Source organism: Schistosoma mansoni (assembly GCF_000237925.1).
Source record: "Schistosoma mansoni, WGS project CABG00000000 data, supercontig 0169, strain Puerto Rico, whole genome shotgun sequence".
NCBI lineage: Eukaryota > Metazoa > Platyhelminthes > Trematoda > Strigeidida > Schistosomatidae > Schistosoma > Schistosoma mansoni.
In genome coordinates this window covers 5790-25431 of record NW_017386056.1, presented here as the reverse complement: position 1 = coordinate 25431, position 19642 = coordinate 5790, and the positions used below count along the sequence as shown (strand labels likewise).

General features: G+C 42.1%; 1 protein-coding gene across 1 annotated transcript; it reads right to left on the bottom strand.

The window, feature by feature from the left end:
* Nucleotides 1-725: 725 nt before the first annotated feature.
* On the bottom strand, nucleotides 726-1217 carry Smp_020460 (elongation factor 1-alpha (ef-1-alpha),putative; the record flags this gene model as incomplete). Its single annotated transcript, XM_018796932.1, has 2 exons — nucleotides 726-918; nucleotides 1096-1217. The coding sequence occupies 2 exons, from the start codon at nucleotides 1215-1217 to the stop codon at nucleotides 726-728; spliced, it is 315 nt and encodes a 104-aa protein (XP_018646819.1).
* Nucleotides 1218-19642: the final 18425 nt, after the last annotated feature.

Sequence of the window (19642 nt, the reverse complement as noted above, 5' to 3'; positions counted from 1 at the left end):
CATAGGGCGATGTAGCCAAACACGATCTCCAAGTTTATATTCAGGCCCGTCCTCTTGTCGATCGTACACATCTTTTTGGTGTTTGCTGGCATTTTGTAGGTTAGCTTTAACTAGACGATATGCGTCGGCTAGACGGCTACGAAGGTTACGGACGTATGGTACATGGTCTTGAGCTTCACAAGGTAACAACGGCATTTGGATCTCAACAGGCAGTCGTAATTCATGTCCAAAGAGTAAATTCGCAGGTGAAAATCCCGTGGAACCGTGAACTGATGCGCGGTAAGCTAACAGGCATTGGGGTATTGCATCATTCCAGCATTCCGTCGACGAATTATTGATAAACGATTGTAGGAGGGTTTTAATGGTTCGGTTTGTTCTTTCTACTAAGCCGCTACCTTCAGGGTGGTATGCAGTAGTATGTGTTTTGCGGATTCCCAATAATCGGCATACCTGGGCGACGAGATGGCTTTCAAAAGCTGTACCTTGGTCAGAATGGAGTGAGAATGGAACGCCATAACGGGAGACCCAATAATCAATGAAAGCTCGAGTGACCGTGAGGGCATCTTGTTGTCTCCCAACCTTCAAACCACGGCATGTTTGTACTCTTTTCTATCATACTATCACCGTGCTAGCCAGAAATCGGTACAAATGGAACTGTGGCGGGATTGTAACCAACTTTTTTGATGTAGCCGGAAACTTCTTTGGCAATTTTTTTGTAGCGATCTTCAGAAAAAAGGAGGTTCTGTGCAGTCCATTTTGTTGATAGCGATGATCAACTGTTTGACGCCCAATGTGTATGCCAGCAATGCGTGTTCTCTTGTCTGACCGTTTTTGGAAATTCCAGCTTCAAACTCACCAACACCAGCCGCGACAATCAGCATTGCACAGTCAGCTTGACTTGTTCCTGTGATCATATTCCTGATGAAGTCACGATGGCCAGGTGCATCAATAACTGTGACTTAGTAATTTTGGGTATCCAACTTTCACAGCGCAATATCGATCGTGATACCACGTTCGCGTTCAGCCTCCAGTTTATCCAATACCCAAGCATATTTGTAAGAACCTTTACCCATCTCATCAGACTATTTTTCATACTTTTCAATAGCACGTTTGTCAATGCCACCGCATTTGAAAATGAGATGTCCGGTAGTAGTGGATTTTCCACTCTCTACATGCCCAATAACCACTATGTTAATATGTTCTTTATCAGGAGGCATAGTTACAAAGACAGACAACGAGAACGCGCCGAGAGCACACAACCAACACTACTGGGAGTTTCATCAGACTATGCTATTTGGAAGGTCAGGGTAACGACGTATTTACGTAAGGTTCCAGCTACAGAACATTTCGACTACCTCCTATCGTGCTTAGACGATGAAGCAGCAAAAAGGGCGATAGCCAATGGTTTTACTGCAAGCAACTCATCTGTTCAAAACTGGAAGATTCTTGACGAATGTTTTTCGTCAACAGTAGACACTCAACTGAGGACCATGCAGTTTCTATCGCGTCACCAGAAAATGAGTGAGGAGCCCATTGAATACCTACACTCTCTGCAGCAAGCCGCAATATTAGCCTTCCCCAGCTTAGACGTCTCTGTTCGGGAAGAATTAATACGTGCACGATTTACAGAGGGGCTCTTGCCAGGTGCACTACGACAGCACCTTCTATACATGCCACCGAAAAGCATTCAAGACCTAAGAACCACAGTCCTTCGGTTCGTTGCCGCGGATAAGCTATCAAACGCTTTCAATACACCTCATTTGTCAGCGAATGTTATTGAACAGCCTGGAGTACCACATCAGTCCGACCCTACTCAAACTATTTCCGCGGTCAAATGGCGCCCCGATAGACAGCCGTTACGAACTAGTCAACATAATCGGAAGACGGAGTGTTTTTATTGCCAACACTGGCTGGAGAGCCCGGAAATGCGGGCACAATAAGTTTTGGAAGCAAGGTGAGACTAGTTTTTCCCATTTGTCTTCATATTATTCTAAATCAGTATATCCTATAACCATAGCTGATAGTTTACAGGGCCTACAGACTACTATTCTACTGGATACAGAGGCTTCAGTATCCATTATGAGAGAAGGATTTTTAAGCACATTGAATCGCATAAACCGACAAAAACCATTCTCCTCTCACCTCCAAGGGTATAACGGTTTTCGTTCTTTGATGTTGTAAGTGGCCCCATGATATCGATACCAACTCGTTGATGTGGACCTTCTGTCGTCATTGGGACTAACGGTGCACGGGGTCTTTGCTGAGGTGACTTGATGGCATGGCACGTGCTACAATTTTTGCAGAATTCAGTCACGTCTTCATGGATGGATTGCTATCGCACGTTCGGTTTTCCGTTTCCCCGAGTGCCCGAGTTCTCGATGCACCTGCTCCATAATATTTTGACCTTGCACACGTGGTACTATCAACAATGGTTGTTTTGACTCGCTGACTAAATAGCGTGTCCCCATACAATCTAAGGCTACTCCACCTGGCTCAAAGACTGCGTGTCGCTGGGGAATGATCCTTTAACTCTGCCGCAGAAGGTTTATCGTTTCCGTGTAGTTGTCGTAGGTAAATAAACTGCAGGTCAGGGTCTGTTGCTTGAAGAGACGGCCAGTCGATCTCTGGGGCTGTGCTAAGGACAGCACTAATGGTACTAGGAGCATAGGGTATACGAGGCAGAAAATCGGCGTTTGTGTTACGGCTGCCTGGTCGGTATTCACAAGTAAAATCGGACTCCTGCAATCTCTCCTGCCAGCGTGCCACCTGACCTTCTGGTTCGCGAAATGAACGAAGCCACTGAAATGCACGATGGTCTGTGCGCACACGAAAAGGGCGCCCTAAGAGATAGTGACGAAAATGTTGCAAAAATTTTACCAAAGCCAGCATCTCGGCTCGTCGTAGAACACCTTGTCTCTCTTTTATCTAACCGCCGGCTAGCGTACGCTATGACCCTCTCCCGTTCATCCTGTGTTGTTTGAGAAAGGACTGCTCCGAAAGCTGACGAGCTAGCATCAGTATCAAGTATAAACTCACCTCCTTTATCTGAAGTGTCTGGAAAAGCTAGCATGGGTGGAGCAGCAAGACATGATTTCAGGGTGTTAAATGCTTGTTGGCATTCTGTGGTCCACAAAAATTTCCGTCCTTTATGCGTCAGGCGATGTAAAGGTGCTGCTAGGGATGCGAAATCGCGCACGAAACGTCTATAGTAAGAAGCGAACCCCAAGAAGCTACGTACCTCCTCCGCAGGTTTCGGTTGTGGCCAGTTAATAATGGCGCTCGTTTTTCCTTATCTGTTGCTACTCCATCTTCTGTGTTGCGATGTCCTAGAAAGAGTACTTCTTTCTACAAGAGTCGACATTTGGACGGTTTCACCTTTAAATTGTGCTGCTTAATACGCTGTAAGACTGCCCTCAAGTTGGCATTATGCTGTTCAGGCGTGCTGCCATACACAATAATATCATCAAGGTAAATCAAACATTTGTGTGGTACCAGGCCATGTAGGACCGTCTGTATGAGTCGTTGAAAGGTTGCTGGGGCATTAGTTAACCCGAAAGGCATCACCTGAAATTCGTAGAGACCATTTGGCACAACGAATGTCGTCTTCTTCCTGAGGTCGTACTTCTACTTGCCAGTATCCGGATGCTAGGTCTAAAGTCGAAAACCAACACGCACCTTTCATAGCATCTAATGTCGCATCAATCCGTGGTAGTGGGAAGGAGTCGCGCTTTGTTATAGCATTAAGGCGACGGTAATCTATACGTAATCGAAGGGAGGAGTCTTTCTTCACTAAAACAATGGGTGAAGCCCACGGTGATGAAGATGGCACAATAATCTTTTTCTATAACATCTCTTTTATCATTGATTCTAGCTGAGGCTGATAGTGTACCGGTACTCTTCGGGGTGGTTGACGTAATGGCATGTGATCACCTGTGGGAATAGACTGTTGTACCGTGGTCGTCCGATTACCAGAGATATTCTCTGCGAAAACAGAACTAAATTTTTGAAGTAAGGAAATGGTTGATAGACGGACATTCTCTGTTATTTGTTCATTGGTTTGTACCTAGTGTATGACTTCCGACACCTCTACGTGAGCTACCGACTTAGTTGCGTTCTTAAGACGATGTGTCGGAATGGTTACTTCCCCGGTCCGCGCTTCCACCTTAGCTACATGTATAACGACGTCGTATTTTAACATGAAGTCAACTCCAAGTATAACATCCCAGGTGAGTGTGGGGCATACCAAGAATTCGTGTAGGAATGAATGTTTATTCACCGTTATTTCCAACCACACCTTAGACCGTACTTCCAGAAGGTCACCACCGGCTGTTTTTAGTGTGGAGGAACATGGTTTTTGTCGGTTTATGCGATTCAATGTGCTTAAAAATTCTTCTCTCACAATGGATACTGAAGCCTCTGTATCCAGTAGAATAGTAGTCTGTAGGCCCTGTAAACTATCAGCTATGGTTATAGGATATACTGATTTAGAATAATATGAAGACAAATGGGAAAAACTAGTCTCACCTTGCTTCCAAAACTTATTGTGCCCGCATTTCCGGGCTCTCCAGCCAGTGTTGGCAATAAAAACACTCCGTCTTCCGATTATGTTGACTAGTTCGTAACGGCTGTCTATCGGGGCGCCATTTGACCGCGGAAATAGTTTGAGTAGGGTCGGACTGATGTGGTACTCCAGGCTGTTCAATAACATTCGCTGACAAATGAGGTGTATTGAAAGCGTTTGATAGCTTATCCGCGGCAACGAACCGAAGGACTGTGGTTCTTAGGTCTTGAATGCTTTTCGGTGGCATGTATAGAAGGTGCTGTCGTAGTGCACCTGGCAAGAGCCCCTCTGTAAATCGTGCACGTATTAATTCTTCCCGAACAGAGACGTCTAAGCTGGGGAAGGCTAATATTGCGGCTTGCTGCAGAGAGTGTAGGTATTCAATGGGCTCCTCACTCATTTTCTGGTGACGCGATAGAAACTGCATGGTCCTCAGTTGAGTGTCTACTGTTGACGAAAAACATTCGTCAAGAATCTTCCAGTTTTGAACAGATGAGTTGCTTGCAGTAAAACCATTGGCTATCGCCCTTTTTGCTGCTTCATCGTCTAAGCGCGATTCAAATGGTTCAAATGGTTGAGGACGGAATAGAAGAAGCTTTCGCTTAACGGGCTTCCGTGTCTGGTAGCAGTGGATCACCAATACCTCCAGGTAAGAACCTAGGTATATGAACGATAATAGAGGAAAAAAAAGAGTTTGGTAAATCATAATAATATGTTATCCTTAGTCCTTAAGAATAAGTCAAGTTTCCTCTTAAAGGACTCCTGGGAGGTCGCTTGGACTAGATCAGTCGGCAGCGAGTTCCAGCACTTGACAACTCTAACGGAGTAGAAGTTGTGTCTGCAATCTGTTCTGCTATGTAGGGTCTCCAATTTCTGGGTGTTACCTCTGAGGTTAGTGTTATGACTAAGCTTAAGAAGTTGTTTAAGGGGATGACCAGAAGTAATAAGGATACTATAAGTCATAAGAAGATCACCTCTAAGACGCCTGTACTCTAACGGGTAAAGGTTAAGTGATTTGAGGCGCTCTTCATAAGGTTTGAATTTGAGACCCCGAACTGATTTCGTGGTTCGACGTTGTATACGTTCCAGAGTGACCTTATCCTTTTGGAGGGAGGGAGGAAATACTATGTTTCCGTACTCTAAGTGGGGACGAATAAAACTGTTGAAGATTATATGGAAGGTTCTACCGTCAAACTGGCCAAAAATGCGCTTCAATGTTACCAGTGCAAGGTTTGCTTGAGAGGCGTTTTTGTCACAGTTCGCATACGATTTCAGGTCGTAGGGTACCAACACTCCTAAATCTTTTTCAACTTGGGAAACTTCTAGAGGTGAGTTACCTAAGTTATAACTATAGTCTGCAACATGTCTCAGATGAACTACCTTGCACTTTGAAGTGTTGAAGGTAAGTCCGTTGTCGTCTGCCCAACTTTGAAGTCGAGTCAGATCCTCCTGAAGAACTAGTGTATCATTATGATTACGTATCTCTCTCCAAAGTTTCACATCATCAGCAAAAAGCAATAAGTCAGATGAAACTTGTTGAGGAAGATCGCTAATATAAATCAAGAAGAGAAGAGGTCCTAGTATTGAACCCTGGGGGACCCCACTAGGACATTCCATAGCCTTAGAGAGAGTGAAGTTAACCCTGACCTTAAAGTGTCGGTTTTCTAAATATGAAGAGAGCCAATCAATTAAAGGGGGTTTTATACCCAATCGTCCAAGCTCCTTGATAAGACATGCATGGTTGACCCTATCAAAAGCTTTTGAAAAGTCCAGGTAGATGACGTCAACCTTCCCCTTGCGATCAAGGATGGTTGTCCATCTATCCACCGCAGTCAGCAGGTTGATCATACAAGAATGACCTTTTCTGAAACCATGCTGTTGAGGCGAGAAAAACTTTGAGGATGATAAGTGTTCTAGTATGCCGTCGAATACTAGGGATTCCATAATTTTTGAAGGTATGGAGAGAAGGGCCACTGGTCGGTAGCTTGAGGGTTCACTGCGTCGACCTCCTTTGAAAATTGGTGTGATGTGGGCCAGCTTCCATATTTCCGGTGGTTTGCCTCTGCTTAGCGAGTGTGAAAACATCACGCCAAGTGGTGTCGCCAGGATTGAAGCTGCTTCCCTCAATACAGTGGAATGAACCATGTCCGGACCAGGAGAAGTGTCTTTCCTTAGGTTCTGCAGTTTACGGAGCACCAGGTCAGCACTCAGGTCCACTTCGGAAAGTCCTGTACAGGTGCAGATGAAGCTTTCGTCAGTATGGTTGATGTGGGTCAGCTGGAATGTCCGGGAGTATTGTTCAGCCAAAAGGTTAGCGGCATCACTGTCGTTATTGGTCGGGCCATTAGGACCAAGCAGTTGGGAAACTCCAGTTTTGCCTTGTCGAAGAGAAGCTGCATAACTGAACAAGCTTTTCGGACTGGAGACGAATCTATCGATAAGCTTGGTCTGGAACTGAAGCCTGTCTTCTCTTATTGCCTTTGTGCATATGTTCTTTATATGTTTGTATTGCCTGTACGTGCCGTTGTTATCAGTTCGTTTATATTCAGCCCAACAGTGCCTTTTGCGGCTTAACAAACGACGAGTGCGGTTCTTGATGATTGGAGGTTGCTTGTAGCTTTTTGGGACCATTTTAGGAACTGAATGCTCAGTAGCACATAAGATCGTGTGCAGTAAAAAATCCCAATGAGCATCCACTTCAATTTGAGGGTGAACATCCCAATCCACCTGTTGTAGATAGTCCTGTAAAGCTAACACATTCAACCGTTTGAAGTTCCAGCGCTTGTTGCTAGTAGGATATCGTAGCTCCGTTTTGCTGACAAAGCTGAATGATAAGACGGCGTGATCACTTTTCCCCAGGGGAGCCAGGATTGAGAGGTCGTCAACTAGGAATTCTTCATTTGTGAATACCCAGTCTAAGCGTGACGGCGTCTGACTGTTTCTCCAACGGGTTGTCGACTTCACATTTTCAAATAATCCCAGGTCGCCGATAAGGTTGAAGAACAGAGCTTCAGTAGAGTTGGCACCACCAATGTATGTATGTTCCACGAAGTTGATTCTAGGGAGATTGAAATCCCCTAGAATCAGGATATGAGAGAATCCGAGACGCGTAGAGAGAGTTAATCCTTCCAGCAGACGTTTGTCATATTCGATGTCGGCAGTGGGCTTCCTGTAAACGACCCCAACTAGGCACCTCGAGGTGGTAGATAATCTTACTGAGCACCATAGTGACTCGTCAAGATTGTGAAACTCTTGGTTGTGAAGTTGGTGCGCATCCAGGCATGACCGTGTGTATAGTGCTCCCCACCCCCCATTCCTGTTTTTCTGTCGTTGCGAAATAAAGACATCCCAGTTATTGCTAACTCTTGGTCCGTAAACTGAGACGTTATCCAAGTTTCGGATATTCCTATCAGATGGGCATCATTAGCGTTGCTAAGTTCACGTAGCTCATCCATTTTGTTTGGCAAGCTCGCGGCGTTCGTGTATAGGCAGTTTATGCTTTCAATTTGGAACGCGTGAGCTTCTTCTTGTTTGTCTATATGAGCCGTGTGTGAGTGGACAGGTAGCCTACCTATACGATATTTACCGAGTTGGTAGTCCCTGTCCTTTACACGTTTTTTTAATGATCAAGACAGTCCACGAGTGGAATTGTCAGCTCCAGCTTTCGTTTGTGCTTGGCCCTGCTGTCGTGGGGCCTATCCGGATGCATATGGATGCCAGTTGGTAACCGACGTCTATTGGCAAGAAATGGTTTAGGTGGTAAGAGTCCTTCCCCCAAGTGAGCCGTGTGACGGTCAAAGGCTCTATTCTAGGGAGTTCAAGCCTCTTGTTTAATTCTCCCCAGAGCATCCTATCGTTTTTGTCCTGCAAACTGAGAGGAAGGTCGGGGTTGTCAATAAGGTTCATGATTGTGACAGAGTCGTCACGAACCGCAATTGATTTCCCAGGTTTTCCAGGGCGTCTAGGTTTGGTATCTTGTTGTTTGGATGTCGAGGCGCGTTTTCGATTCCTGGGCTCAGTGATGACCGGGCGGACAGTCTTGGGTGTAGACTGTGCGGCCAAAGCATCAATTGATTTCCGCACGATCCTTGGGACGTTCAGTTTCGGCGGGGACGCTTGGGCTTTATTACTCCTGTTAACATGAGTCCATCCACCTACAGGATTTTTGGAAACCACTGTCTCATTCAAGGACTCTTCCCTGCGGGACCCAAGTTTACTGAGGGAGTCGATGACAGTCGATGTTAAGATGGTGCTGAGTTTCAGCACATCATCACTCGTGCTGTTAGCAGCACCGTCGATAACCGACCTGTCAGTATCCTTTTTCTTATTTGCCCTATGCGTTCCAGCTTTGTTACCCGTCATGATGCTATCATTTACCGAATTCTTAGACAACTTATCTCTCAGACCTGTCAGTAAAGTAATGATAGTACCCAACATAACTACCGTATCGGTGTTGCAGGTAACACATACCCACCTACGATCAGACTTGCTGAGTCTGCTATAGGCTGCTGCTGTTAGATCTGTACATGCCTCATGGAACCAACCTTCACAGTTGTCACACTGCATGCCAGATGTAACGGCAAAACGGCAACCAGGTCTCTTGCATGAATTTTTCATGGCTAGTGATTTAGACTGTCTTAAAAATACAAGCAGTAAATTTAGGACCGTTAAAAAACACACAGTAAACAAAAACTGGCAAAAATGTATAAAAACAGTTAACGATAAGCTAAAGCTAGCCTTTACGTGAAAACTATAAAAAAAACCGATAGTGAGCTGAGGCAAAACCACAGTTAACTATTAATTTGAGTGAAACACAAAAAAGAAGTAATCTACCGAACGTATAGCTCAGAATAGATTCTTTGGATTGGATATGATACTTTTGTTGCGTAAGAACACAGCAAAAGTTTGAGAAATGTAAATCACGTTAGGACTAAACTTCCCGTTCGAATAGCGCGCAATCAATAGGAGGTAGTCGAAATGTTCTGTAGCTGGAACCTTACGTAAATACGTCGTTACCCTGACCTTCCAAATAGCATAGTCTGACGAAACTCCCAGTAGTGGTGGTTGGCGGATGATTGCAACGGTTGCTGACTTGCTTGGAATGACTCGTGGTTCATCATAGTTTTCATCGCGTTTAGACATAGGCACCTCCATCACCACTTGAAGCACGTTATATTTTGACGTTTACTTGGGAGCAGGAGCGACCTGAAACAGCAACACAACTGTCAGGACAGACAAGTGCCTCTGAAGTGAGAACACGGTGTGCTGGTGCAACAGATATATTTGAAATTGAAAAACGCGGTTCTTAGTACAAATAGTGGAGAGTTATTACAAAAGTTTTACTCGTTATTCTGCAGGTTCAGACCGCGTAGGGCTTGTTCTTCTACTTCCAGTGCATTCACTCATTGTTGCCCTGCAATGAGAAATACAAACTCACATTATTAATGTTGCATGTAATGATTTTTGTTACCATTACAGAACAATATTTTGGGTGGAGCGCTTTGGTTAAGACTAAGGTAGACCTCCTATCCTTATCACTGAAAACTAAAAATAACCGTTTACACAATAGATGTTTACGCACACATAATCTAATTCACAGGTGGAAATTAAGCGAAACGAAAGTGATAGGAAGCCTTCGTGTAAATTATTGCTCGTACACTTTCTTTATTAGGCCAATAATGCCAGACAGAAAACCAGCTTATAAACAATACTTTGAGTGGAGCGCTTTGGTTAAGACTAAGGTTATTGACGAACCATTGTCTTATTACAACAAAGTCATTTCTGAGGCACCCATATGAGTGGTTAAAAGTCTAAACAGAAGGCACTTTGCACATGGGGATCGTGCGAAGTAGAATGAGTGAAGAGGGGTGGAAAACAGGAGGAAAATACAAAAGGTGAGTGGAAGACCCAGCAAGAGCTCATATCACACGCTTACTACGGAAAGTGGTAGACAACAATCAGTAATAACACAGGCCTCAGACAATCAAGGAATCAAAATTAGATGCAGTGAACAACTTAAAGCGTTTGCTGGAATCGCTGTTGGAATAAATCCTCCCTTAGCGTAATCAGCTTCTGACTAACTCCAACTGCCTAATTAGACGTATTTATTCAACCAATCGATTGTAGCTGTAAATAATTTCCCAAAATCAATAGCTCATTAAGTGTTCGACATTGGATGCTGACCACGTTGTTTAAGTGGGCTTGTTTAACTGAAGGCTTTCGGTCATGCATCCGTACCAGATCACGTTTCGACTCGGCGTGGGACACAGCTCCTACGTTCACTAGCTAGCTAAGAACAAACGCTTCTCGATATATTGATAACGTATCAAATATATCTTTCCTACCTCTTCTCGTCTGACTTCTGATTTCCATTTGGGCAGAAGAAGTTTCGAATATAGAAGGTGCTACTGGTCGCTAGTTGTCAAAACTAGAATACTGGTCGTATCTTCATTGGTGAGCCCGACGTGATCTGGTACACCAAGCCAATAAACTGTGAGTCTGTTCCTTTTTGGAATATTATTATTCATTGTTATTCTTTATTTGAATTTTATATATTGTGATATACTTTTTTTCTCGAGTTTTCCCAGATATATTTTAATTAGACATTTTTCGTTCTTTATATTACTATGACGGAACAGTCACCTAAAGTATTTAAGTTAAGTACTACACCCCGTCATCGATTCGGTTAACGCCATTTTGCCCGATAATATCGAGTCCTGGTTCTGCTACGCAGAAGCCGACTTTAACGGCCACGGCATTACAGACTCACGCCCACGATTCCTCGCGGCAGTTAAAGCGTTACCGCGCGAATTCAACAGGTACGTAACACCTAGTATGTTTGCTAGTGATGTTTCGGAACCTTTTAACCTGCGTAGACTGTTTCACTCGATGGCCAGAAGCAGTATCTATTAAGGACATTACTACTGAAACAGTGGACCGTGCCTTCGTCGAACGATGGGTAGCAAATTTCGGCTGCCCTTCAACCATCACTACAGACCGCGGACGCCAGTTCGAATCTGGAATTTTACGTTGTCTGACCTCACTATTAGGAATCACGCGCTTCCGAACGACCGCCTACCACCCACAAGCAAACGGGTTGGTAGAACGTTTTCATCGACAACCTAAGGCTTCACTATCAGCTACAAACGTTTCACAGTGGACAGACGCTCTTCTACTCGTCTTGCTAGGTATCCGCACTGCAGTGAAAGCTGACATTGGATACACTGCATCTCAACTCGTTTACGGAACGACACTCCGACTTCCAGGAGAATTCGTAGATCCTTCGGCTTCTTCATTGAACATGGATCTAAACTCTTACACGAGCAGGCTTACAAACACTATGCGTTCAGATAAACCTGCTCACACTCGACCTCAATCAACTGATGTTTTCGTTCAACCCGAATTACGACATAGTACACATGTCTTCGTTCGTCGAGACTCACATCGACGACCTCTCGAATCAGCATACGAAGGACCCTTCAAAGTTCTTCAACGTGAACCCAAGTACTATGTAGTCGATAAGAACGGCACGAACGATAGCATCAGTATCGACCGCCTAAAAGCAGCGCACTTAGAAGGAAACCCTAGCTACGTCGAATTTCCTTCGGTACAATCGTACGACACGGCTCCCACACTCGTAGTACCCCACACGACAGCCGACACACAACTTGATACTTCGTCAACGTCGATAGATAAACCTAAAACAACGCTTTCTGGAAGAAGAGTAAGATTTCCAGAACATCTAAACGACTATTGTACGTAGGACACAAACTTAATCTCGAATTCCCTTTTCATTATTTATCGTAAAAAAAATTTTTTAATATATATTTATTTCAAAAAAACAAAACAAAACATTTTTATACTTATGAGCGTATTTATATTTTTCTTTAAATAAAAAAACCAATATTTTTTCCGATCGCTTTTACGCTGTTGCAAGTGTATTAGTTTATTTTTTTTTCCCGCTCATCTTGTGTCCTTACGCAAGTACGAGTGCATTTTCGACATGCACTCACACGTTCTATTTTTTCTCTTTTCCAGGACGGCTGGAAAAGAACGACGAAGTCTCACAAGGAACCGAAATGTTCATTGTACTTTATTTCTTTATTGCTATGTTGTACCTCATGGTCCCTTAGTGTTAGGAAAGACGACCAGACGCTGCTAAACGAAGCAAGCTATCAGAAGAGTGTTTACCAACGACAAACTCGTTGGATTTAAACTTCTGGCTGGTCACGTCTTAGGGGCATCACTACCTCACTAGGGGGGAGTGATCTTTAGCTGTAAATAATTTCCCAAAATCAATAGCTCATTAAGTGTTCGACATTGGATGCTGACCACGTTGTTTAAGTGGGCTTGTTTAACTGAAGGCTTTCGGTCATGCATCCGTACCAGATCACGTTTCGACTCGGCGTGGGACACAGCTCCTACGTTCACTAGCTAGCTAAGAACAAACGCTTCTCGATATATTGATAACGTATCAAATATATCTTTCCTACCTCTTCTCGTCTGACTTCTGATTTCCATTTGGGCAGAAGAAGTTTCGAATATAGAAGGTGCTACTGGTCGCTAGTTGTCAAAACTAGAATACTGGTCGTATCTTCACGATTGTCCAACAGTTTCAAATCAAAGGTCGTTTCTACCTTCCTTAGAAGTAAACAGTACGTATCGCTAGTGTACATGCAACTGATTACTGCGTCAATTCGATGCACTTAAACAAGACACTCCTCATGCACTGTGTTTTACTTTCATTTATGCCCATTTACCATCCGCATGGATTCTTCACGAGTTTTACAGACACAAAAGTCACTAGAATCTGTGATTTCTATTAGAACTTCTTAGAAACTTGAAAGAATGGGATCGATGGTGGTGATATGGATAACATAGGCTGGCTTTGTCGACAGATGAATCTTATTCAGGGAAGAAATCATCTATAATGGTTTCCGCAGTTGTTCAAAAAAATATGATCTAGGTTAATAAGTAAATGTATTTTTGGTCAAATTTAATTGGTTGTTATATGAGATATTATTACTCACTTGCGAATTCATAGAAAGTTACAAGTACGAGCGTTCACAGACCAAAATCAAAACGATGGGCTAACGATAACTAAAAATTTCGGGTCTGAATGATTGTTTTTAATAATAGAATATAATAAACTAGAATCATTTTTATAAATGTAGGAGCAAAAGCTGGTGAAATTAATGAATAAGTAATTTGGTAGGTGTCGGTAGCTTGTGTCATAAATATTTCGCGCATAATCAGGGATTGACGACACTGTAACCAAAAGTTTGGAATGAAGGAATTCGAATGTGCCTTTGGAAGACGGTCGATATGTGGAGATGCATTTGATGTATACTGACCTGTAATTTCAGAAGATACGCAGCACGACGTGCTCTACCGTGGTCTATTATGCATGATTGGCCCAAGACCTTCAGTTCGGAGTGTTTCTCAATATTAATGAGATCATCATCAATGTCTAAGACATACAATGCCATTTATTTTGGTAAACATTAACCACAACTAGACCAACGTTAATAAATCCAAACCACACCCAAACGTAGAGATGTTTGGGACTAGAATATTGCTATATATGTAGTCAGGACGTTTTACTTATCATGATAACAACAAACCGATGAATCCTTTTAATCGAACAAAGATAGATAGATGTTTTTCAAGTCATGGATCAACTCGAGTATTCCATTAGCAATTAAGGTAAGCGGACAAGAGTGTCGAGATTATCTGGACGTTTGTGACCTGTTCTGTGACTTGTATCTCGATCGCTGTGGTGACCTGCTCTTCGTCTTATGAAGCATTTCTATTTTGGTGGCAGCTTCTGTGATAATTTTAACACTCTCAATGAGTTCTGCGGTGACTGGTTTTTTTGATGATTCTTCTCTTTGTGCATGATGTAACGTTCGTGAACCATTATTCTATCTCCAATACGCGCTAACTGAGATGAAGAAGTATCTAGGTCTTAAGCATCCAAACGATGTCGAACACAGCATGAGAGAGCTTGTATCTACCCTTGTTCTAGAACCGCATCACCCTACTTGTTGTCGCTACAAAGACTTTGAGGTGACGTAAATCTGTGGTGATGACTTATCACCTAATGTTTCCCCTTCGGATTCTTTGGCCGTCTTGAAGTGATGTGCTGCTGTAATGTTTTTTTTGTGTAATTTTTTCACAGAACCACACTCTCAGTTGATTGGATCGCGGTTTATGGGCATTCTTATTGTGGCCCCGGAGGTGATTAGTTTTGGAAGAGGCCGTAGTATAAGACATGTTAGCACCGATTCGCTATCAAAAATACGTAATGACAATGCAAGGTCACCTTGAGTTCTATGATAAGATTGTCAGAAAATGGTTAAGGGTTTATACAATCATCGTGAAAGGGTTTGGAGAGACCCATCACTAAATTTGTTCCTAAACACCAAAGACACTTGAGTGTGTCAGCGTTTCTAATAAGACATGGACCAGCTGTTTAAATGCAGCACTCTAGTTGTTATCTTAAATAGATGGGTAATAAAGTTCAAAGAACCTCTTCTTCAAACCAGTTGAATGCTCGACGAAGTGACCATAACAATTGAAAATCCTTGGCGGCATCTGCAATGCAATAATCAGTTGTTTTTAAGTCATGACATATTCCTGAATCTCTTTGTTCCTAAGTGCGCAGAAGTGGTGTAGCATTGATTGCATACTGGCAGCTATTGCCTTGTCCAATGTACGTTAACACACTCTTTCTAGAATAAGTCCCCAAGTCTCAAATTTGGAACCATCTAACCAATCCATATAGGTCAGCTTAGAAATTTAGACGACCAATCTCATTACATATTGTCCTCCAGACTTTGATGTCATCTGCAAACAATGGTGTCCATGACTTAACAATCCTGTTAGTTCATTGACGTAGAGACGAAAAAGATAAGTGATCTAAGATGATGTCTTGGGGTACACCATCTATTATTCCTAAGCTCAAGAGTGATACGTCCTTGATCTGTCTATCCAATAGTATGTAGAAAAAAACCAATATCGATCTAGATTGGGTCCTTGGACGATAGGCTGACTAGTTTAACCTTGGGACTAGAAATGAGGGGGGTCCGAATTAAGACTAACTGCCTTGGGTGGAGAGACGAATACTATTCCATTATATGATCGATTAACGACAGGGAAAAGACGAGCCAACCGGAAAACTGATCGACTTATTTCGGTTCCCGATTTCCAATTCTGATTTGATTTGTGCAAAATGACGCAAGAATACATGGATGACTAACACGGCCAGTACACATAAACAATTAGAAAAACACAATTTTGTCCAAACTGGAGATTAGGGTAGAAAAATAGAGTGCCAGAGTTTACGTTTAAATTACGATAGCTTTGAAGTAAAAAGATTATGGGAGTGAATAACAATAATATGACATATTTCTGTCTTAGCAGGTACACGCCATTCTTACCGGCATGATCTGTAAATCACAACATTGGTTTGCTTACAGTATGCCTCCCAAGTAGGGTTGTCAATTCAATGAAACCAATCATACATCAAACGAAAGTTCACGATTTGTAGAATAAACTAGAGATAAAAGTAAATGTTAACGTTTTACAAGCTTTGAATTATGTGAAATAACATCCACAAACAGCTTCCGTTGTTCGCCATGGCTTTTTTGTTTCCCTATACACGTCAAAGAGCTTCCCCATAAACCCTCGTTGAGAAACCTCATTAAACTATTTGCTAAAAATTATGAGTATCACATCATTAAGTAAACCATTGCCTTTGGATGATTTACAATTCTCCTTTGCAGTTACCAAGTTAGTTAGGCATGAATTACTATTCAGAAACCCGTTTTGCCCAGGAGTCAGAGGATTGTATGATTTTATGTGACTTCGTAACTTAGTCTGAGTTTTCTTTTCAAGTAACCTAACTACCATGCTGACTAGGTTGACCAGTCGGTAGTAAGGCATGACCTGTCCCTTTCTATAACTAAATATAGGGCTGACTATATCATCCTTCCCTGAAAATTTTACAATATTCTCTTTCATATCCTCTGGTTTGCTATTAGTCCTTACCATCTCATAACCACATATAATCTTACTTGTCTCTTATAACCTTCACCATTAGTTATCTTCATAGTAGTACGATATATTAAATGGATATCTAACCCATAATACAAATGCTATTACTATCTGATTCGCTTGTAACATGGAACTTGTAGAGACAGTGTATTCCAACTATGGTCCTTGATTAAAGCAATATTCATACCGACCACAAACGTAAGAGAGCCTAACATCATAAAAGGAGGGAGGGTGGCGTTACTGACCAGCAAACATGATGGTGGGGAGATAACTTCAATCCACCCGTGTCTGTAGGGCAGAACATATTAATTACGGCTCCTTATGTCTAGTGGAATGTCACGAACCAACGGTATTGATGCGAAATTATTCATGCAAAATACTTTAGATCATGTTAAAAAAAAAGAAAAGCCAAATTGGTTCCACTTCCTACCGAGTAATCCTATGACAAGCTAACTAGACAATTGGCTAAAAACGAAGCCCACTCTATACCCTATAAAATCTAAAAACAAAAAAGAGTTCAAACAGCTTCGAAAAAAAGGGAGACAGCCATTTGTATCGGAATACTGTTTTCAGCACTTTATTTTATAATTACACAATTCCATACTTTCTTTTGAACTACCTTCATTTATACAGTTCCTTACCCACTCATACCTTGCCCACACTTATTTTTCTTTAACACATTAGTATGTTCTTACCTAATGAATACTTCAGTAACAGACAAATAGATTAAAAGGTTATACATTAACTATTCCTCCATGAATGTTGTGTGCTCTGCTTTTCGTCCTTCCTTTTTCTTACACCTTTTTCAGCCTCCTGCAGATACTCCACCGAAAACAGATATGGCACGGGTGACTTCGTCCTACACCGTTATTAAAGCCTCAGATATTCCGGAGGGATATAAGTTCGAAACTTCTAAAAGCCCCCAACTTCGCATGTATCTATTCTCGACCATCAGTTGTATGTTGCAACGCTACCTCCATAAAGTGCGCCAAGTGTGATATTGGTATGTTTCTTACGAAATCCATTTACATTCATATCTTATGAAATATCAACCCAGCTGAGTAATTTTCAACAGTGAAAATTGTAACTTCTTTAACAATTTGATCTTGCCTGTAAACCGGCATGCCTCATGTAACAATCTGTTATTTGAGAATAAATTATTATTATTATTATTATTATTATATAAACAAAACCTGCTCAAGACCCTATAAATTCCAAAAGGCGCTCAAATAGTCTCAACAAAGAAGGGAGTGTAGGGCCACTGAAATGTCACTGGACCCTAGCCAAACCATTCGGCAGTTGGGTCACTAAATACCGAACAGACCATCGATCCCCGTCAAGGTCAAGGACAATCAACGCGCATCAGTTAATCATGCTCCATGGACTGGCCCATGCGGCAATGGTTCTACTTTCGCTTGTATCTACTTTAACTAATATATTCCTGTAATAACGTCCTCAGTGTTGTACAGTCTTCAGAGCGTCCATGGTTCCTTGATGCGTCGATGGGGCCATCCACGTAAGGTGCTGATCGCGAGGTGTGACTTCGGAGTTCGCTTGTTCGTCACACCGTTCCCGTCTAACTGGAGTAGGCCTCCAATCATTCGACATAGGTCATCAACGTTGATGGTCTACAGCAGACATCCATTTGTGTATCAGAATACTGTTTTCAGCACTATATTTTATAACTACACATATTCCCATACTTTCATCTTCTTTCTGAGCCACCTTCATTTATATAGTTCCTTATCCACTCATACCTTGTTTACACTTAATTTCTTTAAAATATTAGAATGCTCTTGCTTAATAAGTACCTTGATAACAGAGATATAGACTAAGTAGTTAAACCATAACTATTCCTCCATGAATATTGTCTGCTCTGCTTCTCATCCTTTCTTTTTCCTACACCCTTTTACAGTCCCCTTGAGACACACCACCGAAAACATATGGAGCAGGTGACTTTGTCCTGCACCATCATTAAAGCATCAGGTATTCCAGAGTAATATGAGGTTGAAGCTTCTAAAAGCCCCCAAATTTTCATAGATCTATTCTCTACCATCAGTTACATACCGCAACGCCACCTTCATAAAGTGCGCCAATTGTGATATTGACAATACGTTCCTTACTAAAATCATTTGCTTTCACATCTTATAAAATATCAACCCAGCTGAGCAATTCATTATAGTGAAAATTGTAACTTCCGTATCAATTTGATCTTGCCTGTAAACTGGCATGCGTCATGTAAAAAACTGTTGTTTGAGAATAAATTATTATTATCATATTACTAGCCTGTTATCTTATCTCGTAGCATATATCTTCTACCACAATATATCTCTCATGACTTGTTGAGCGAGTTTTCTATATGAGGATCACAGCTTGTAAGAGAATGGAGGGTAAGAGAATGAAACAAGAATGTCTGAGGAAGAGTTGTGAGCTGGCTACCCAACACCATTTTGCTGAGGAACGGTTTTTCTATGCTTCGTCCGGCTACCAGGTGTTTACTCATTCAACTATTGAGTCATCCTCAAGTCAAAAATAAGGAAGAATCTACATCTGGGAAAAAATTAATTTAAGCCGGTCAAACCTGAAGAATTGATCCACTTTTTGTGCGAAATGACCAGGTACAAAAAGTAGATATATAATTATAAATTATAAATGTTCGGTCTCACATAGGTATTTGGTTTCCAGAATGGATTGGTATTCTGGAGGGAAATAGATACCGTTTAAACATATTGGGCACAGAAACACACTAAAATGGTAAGTTGTTTTTTTTTAATTATACATGTATGAACCTGACAGTAGTTAGATTCATCGCCAAACTCGATCAACTATATAACCTTCAGTCTGCGGTGACTGCCTTCCATAGCCGGATTCGTAACCGTGAACACAGGAAGTGTCTGTTGATCAGAAATTTAGAGAATATGGTTGAGCAGAGACAAAAACACTAAGAATACTGCTTGGGGTCAGCGACATAATCGAAGTCTTACAGATTCACCATTTGATTGGCTTGATGTCAATGTTCAGGTT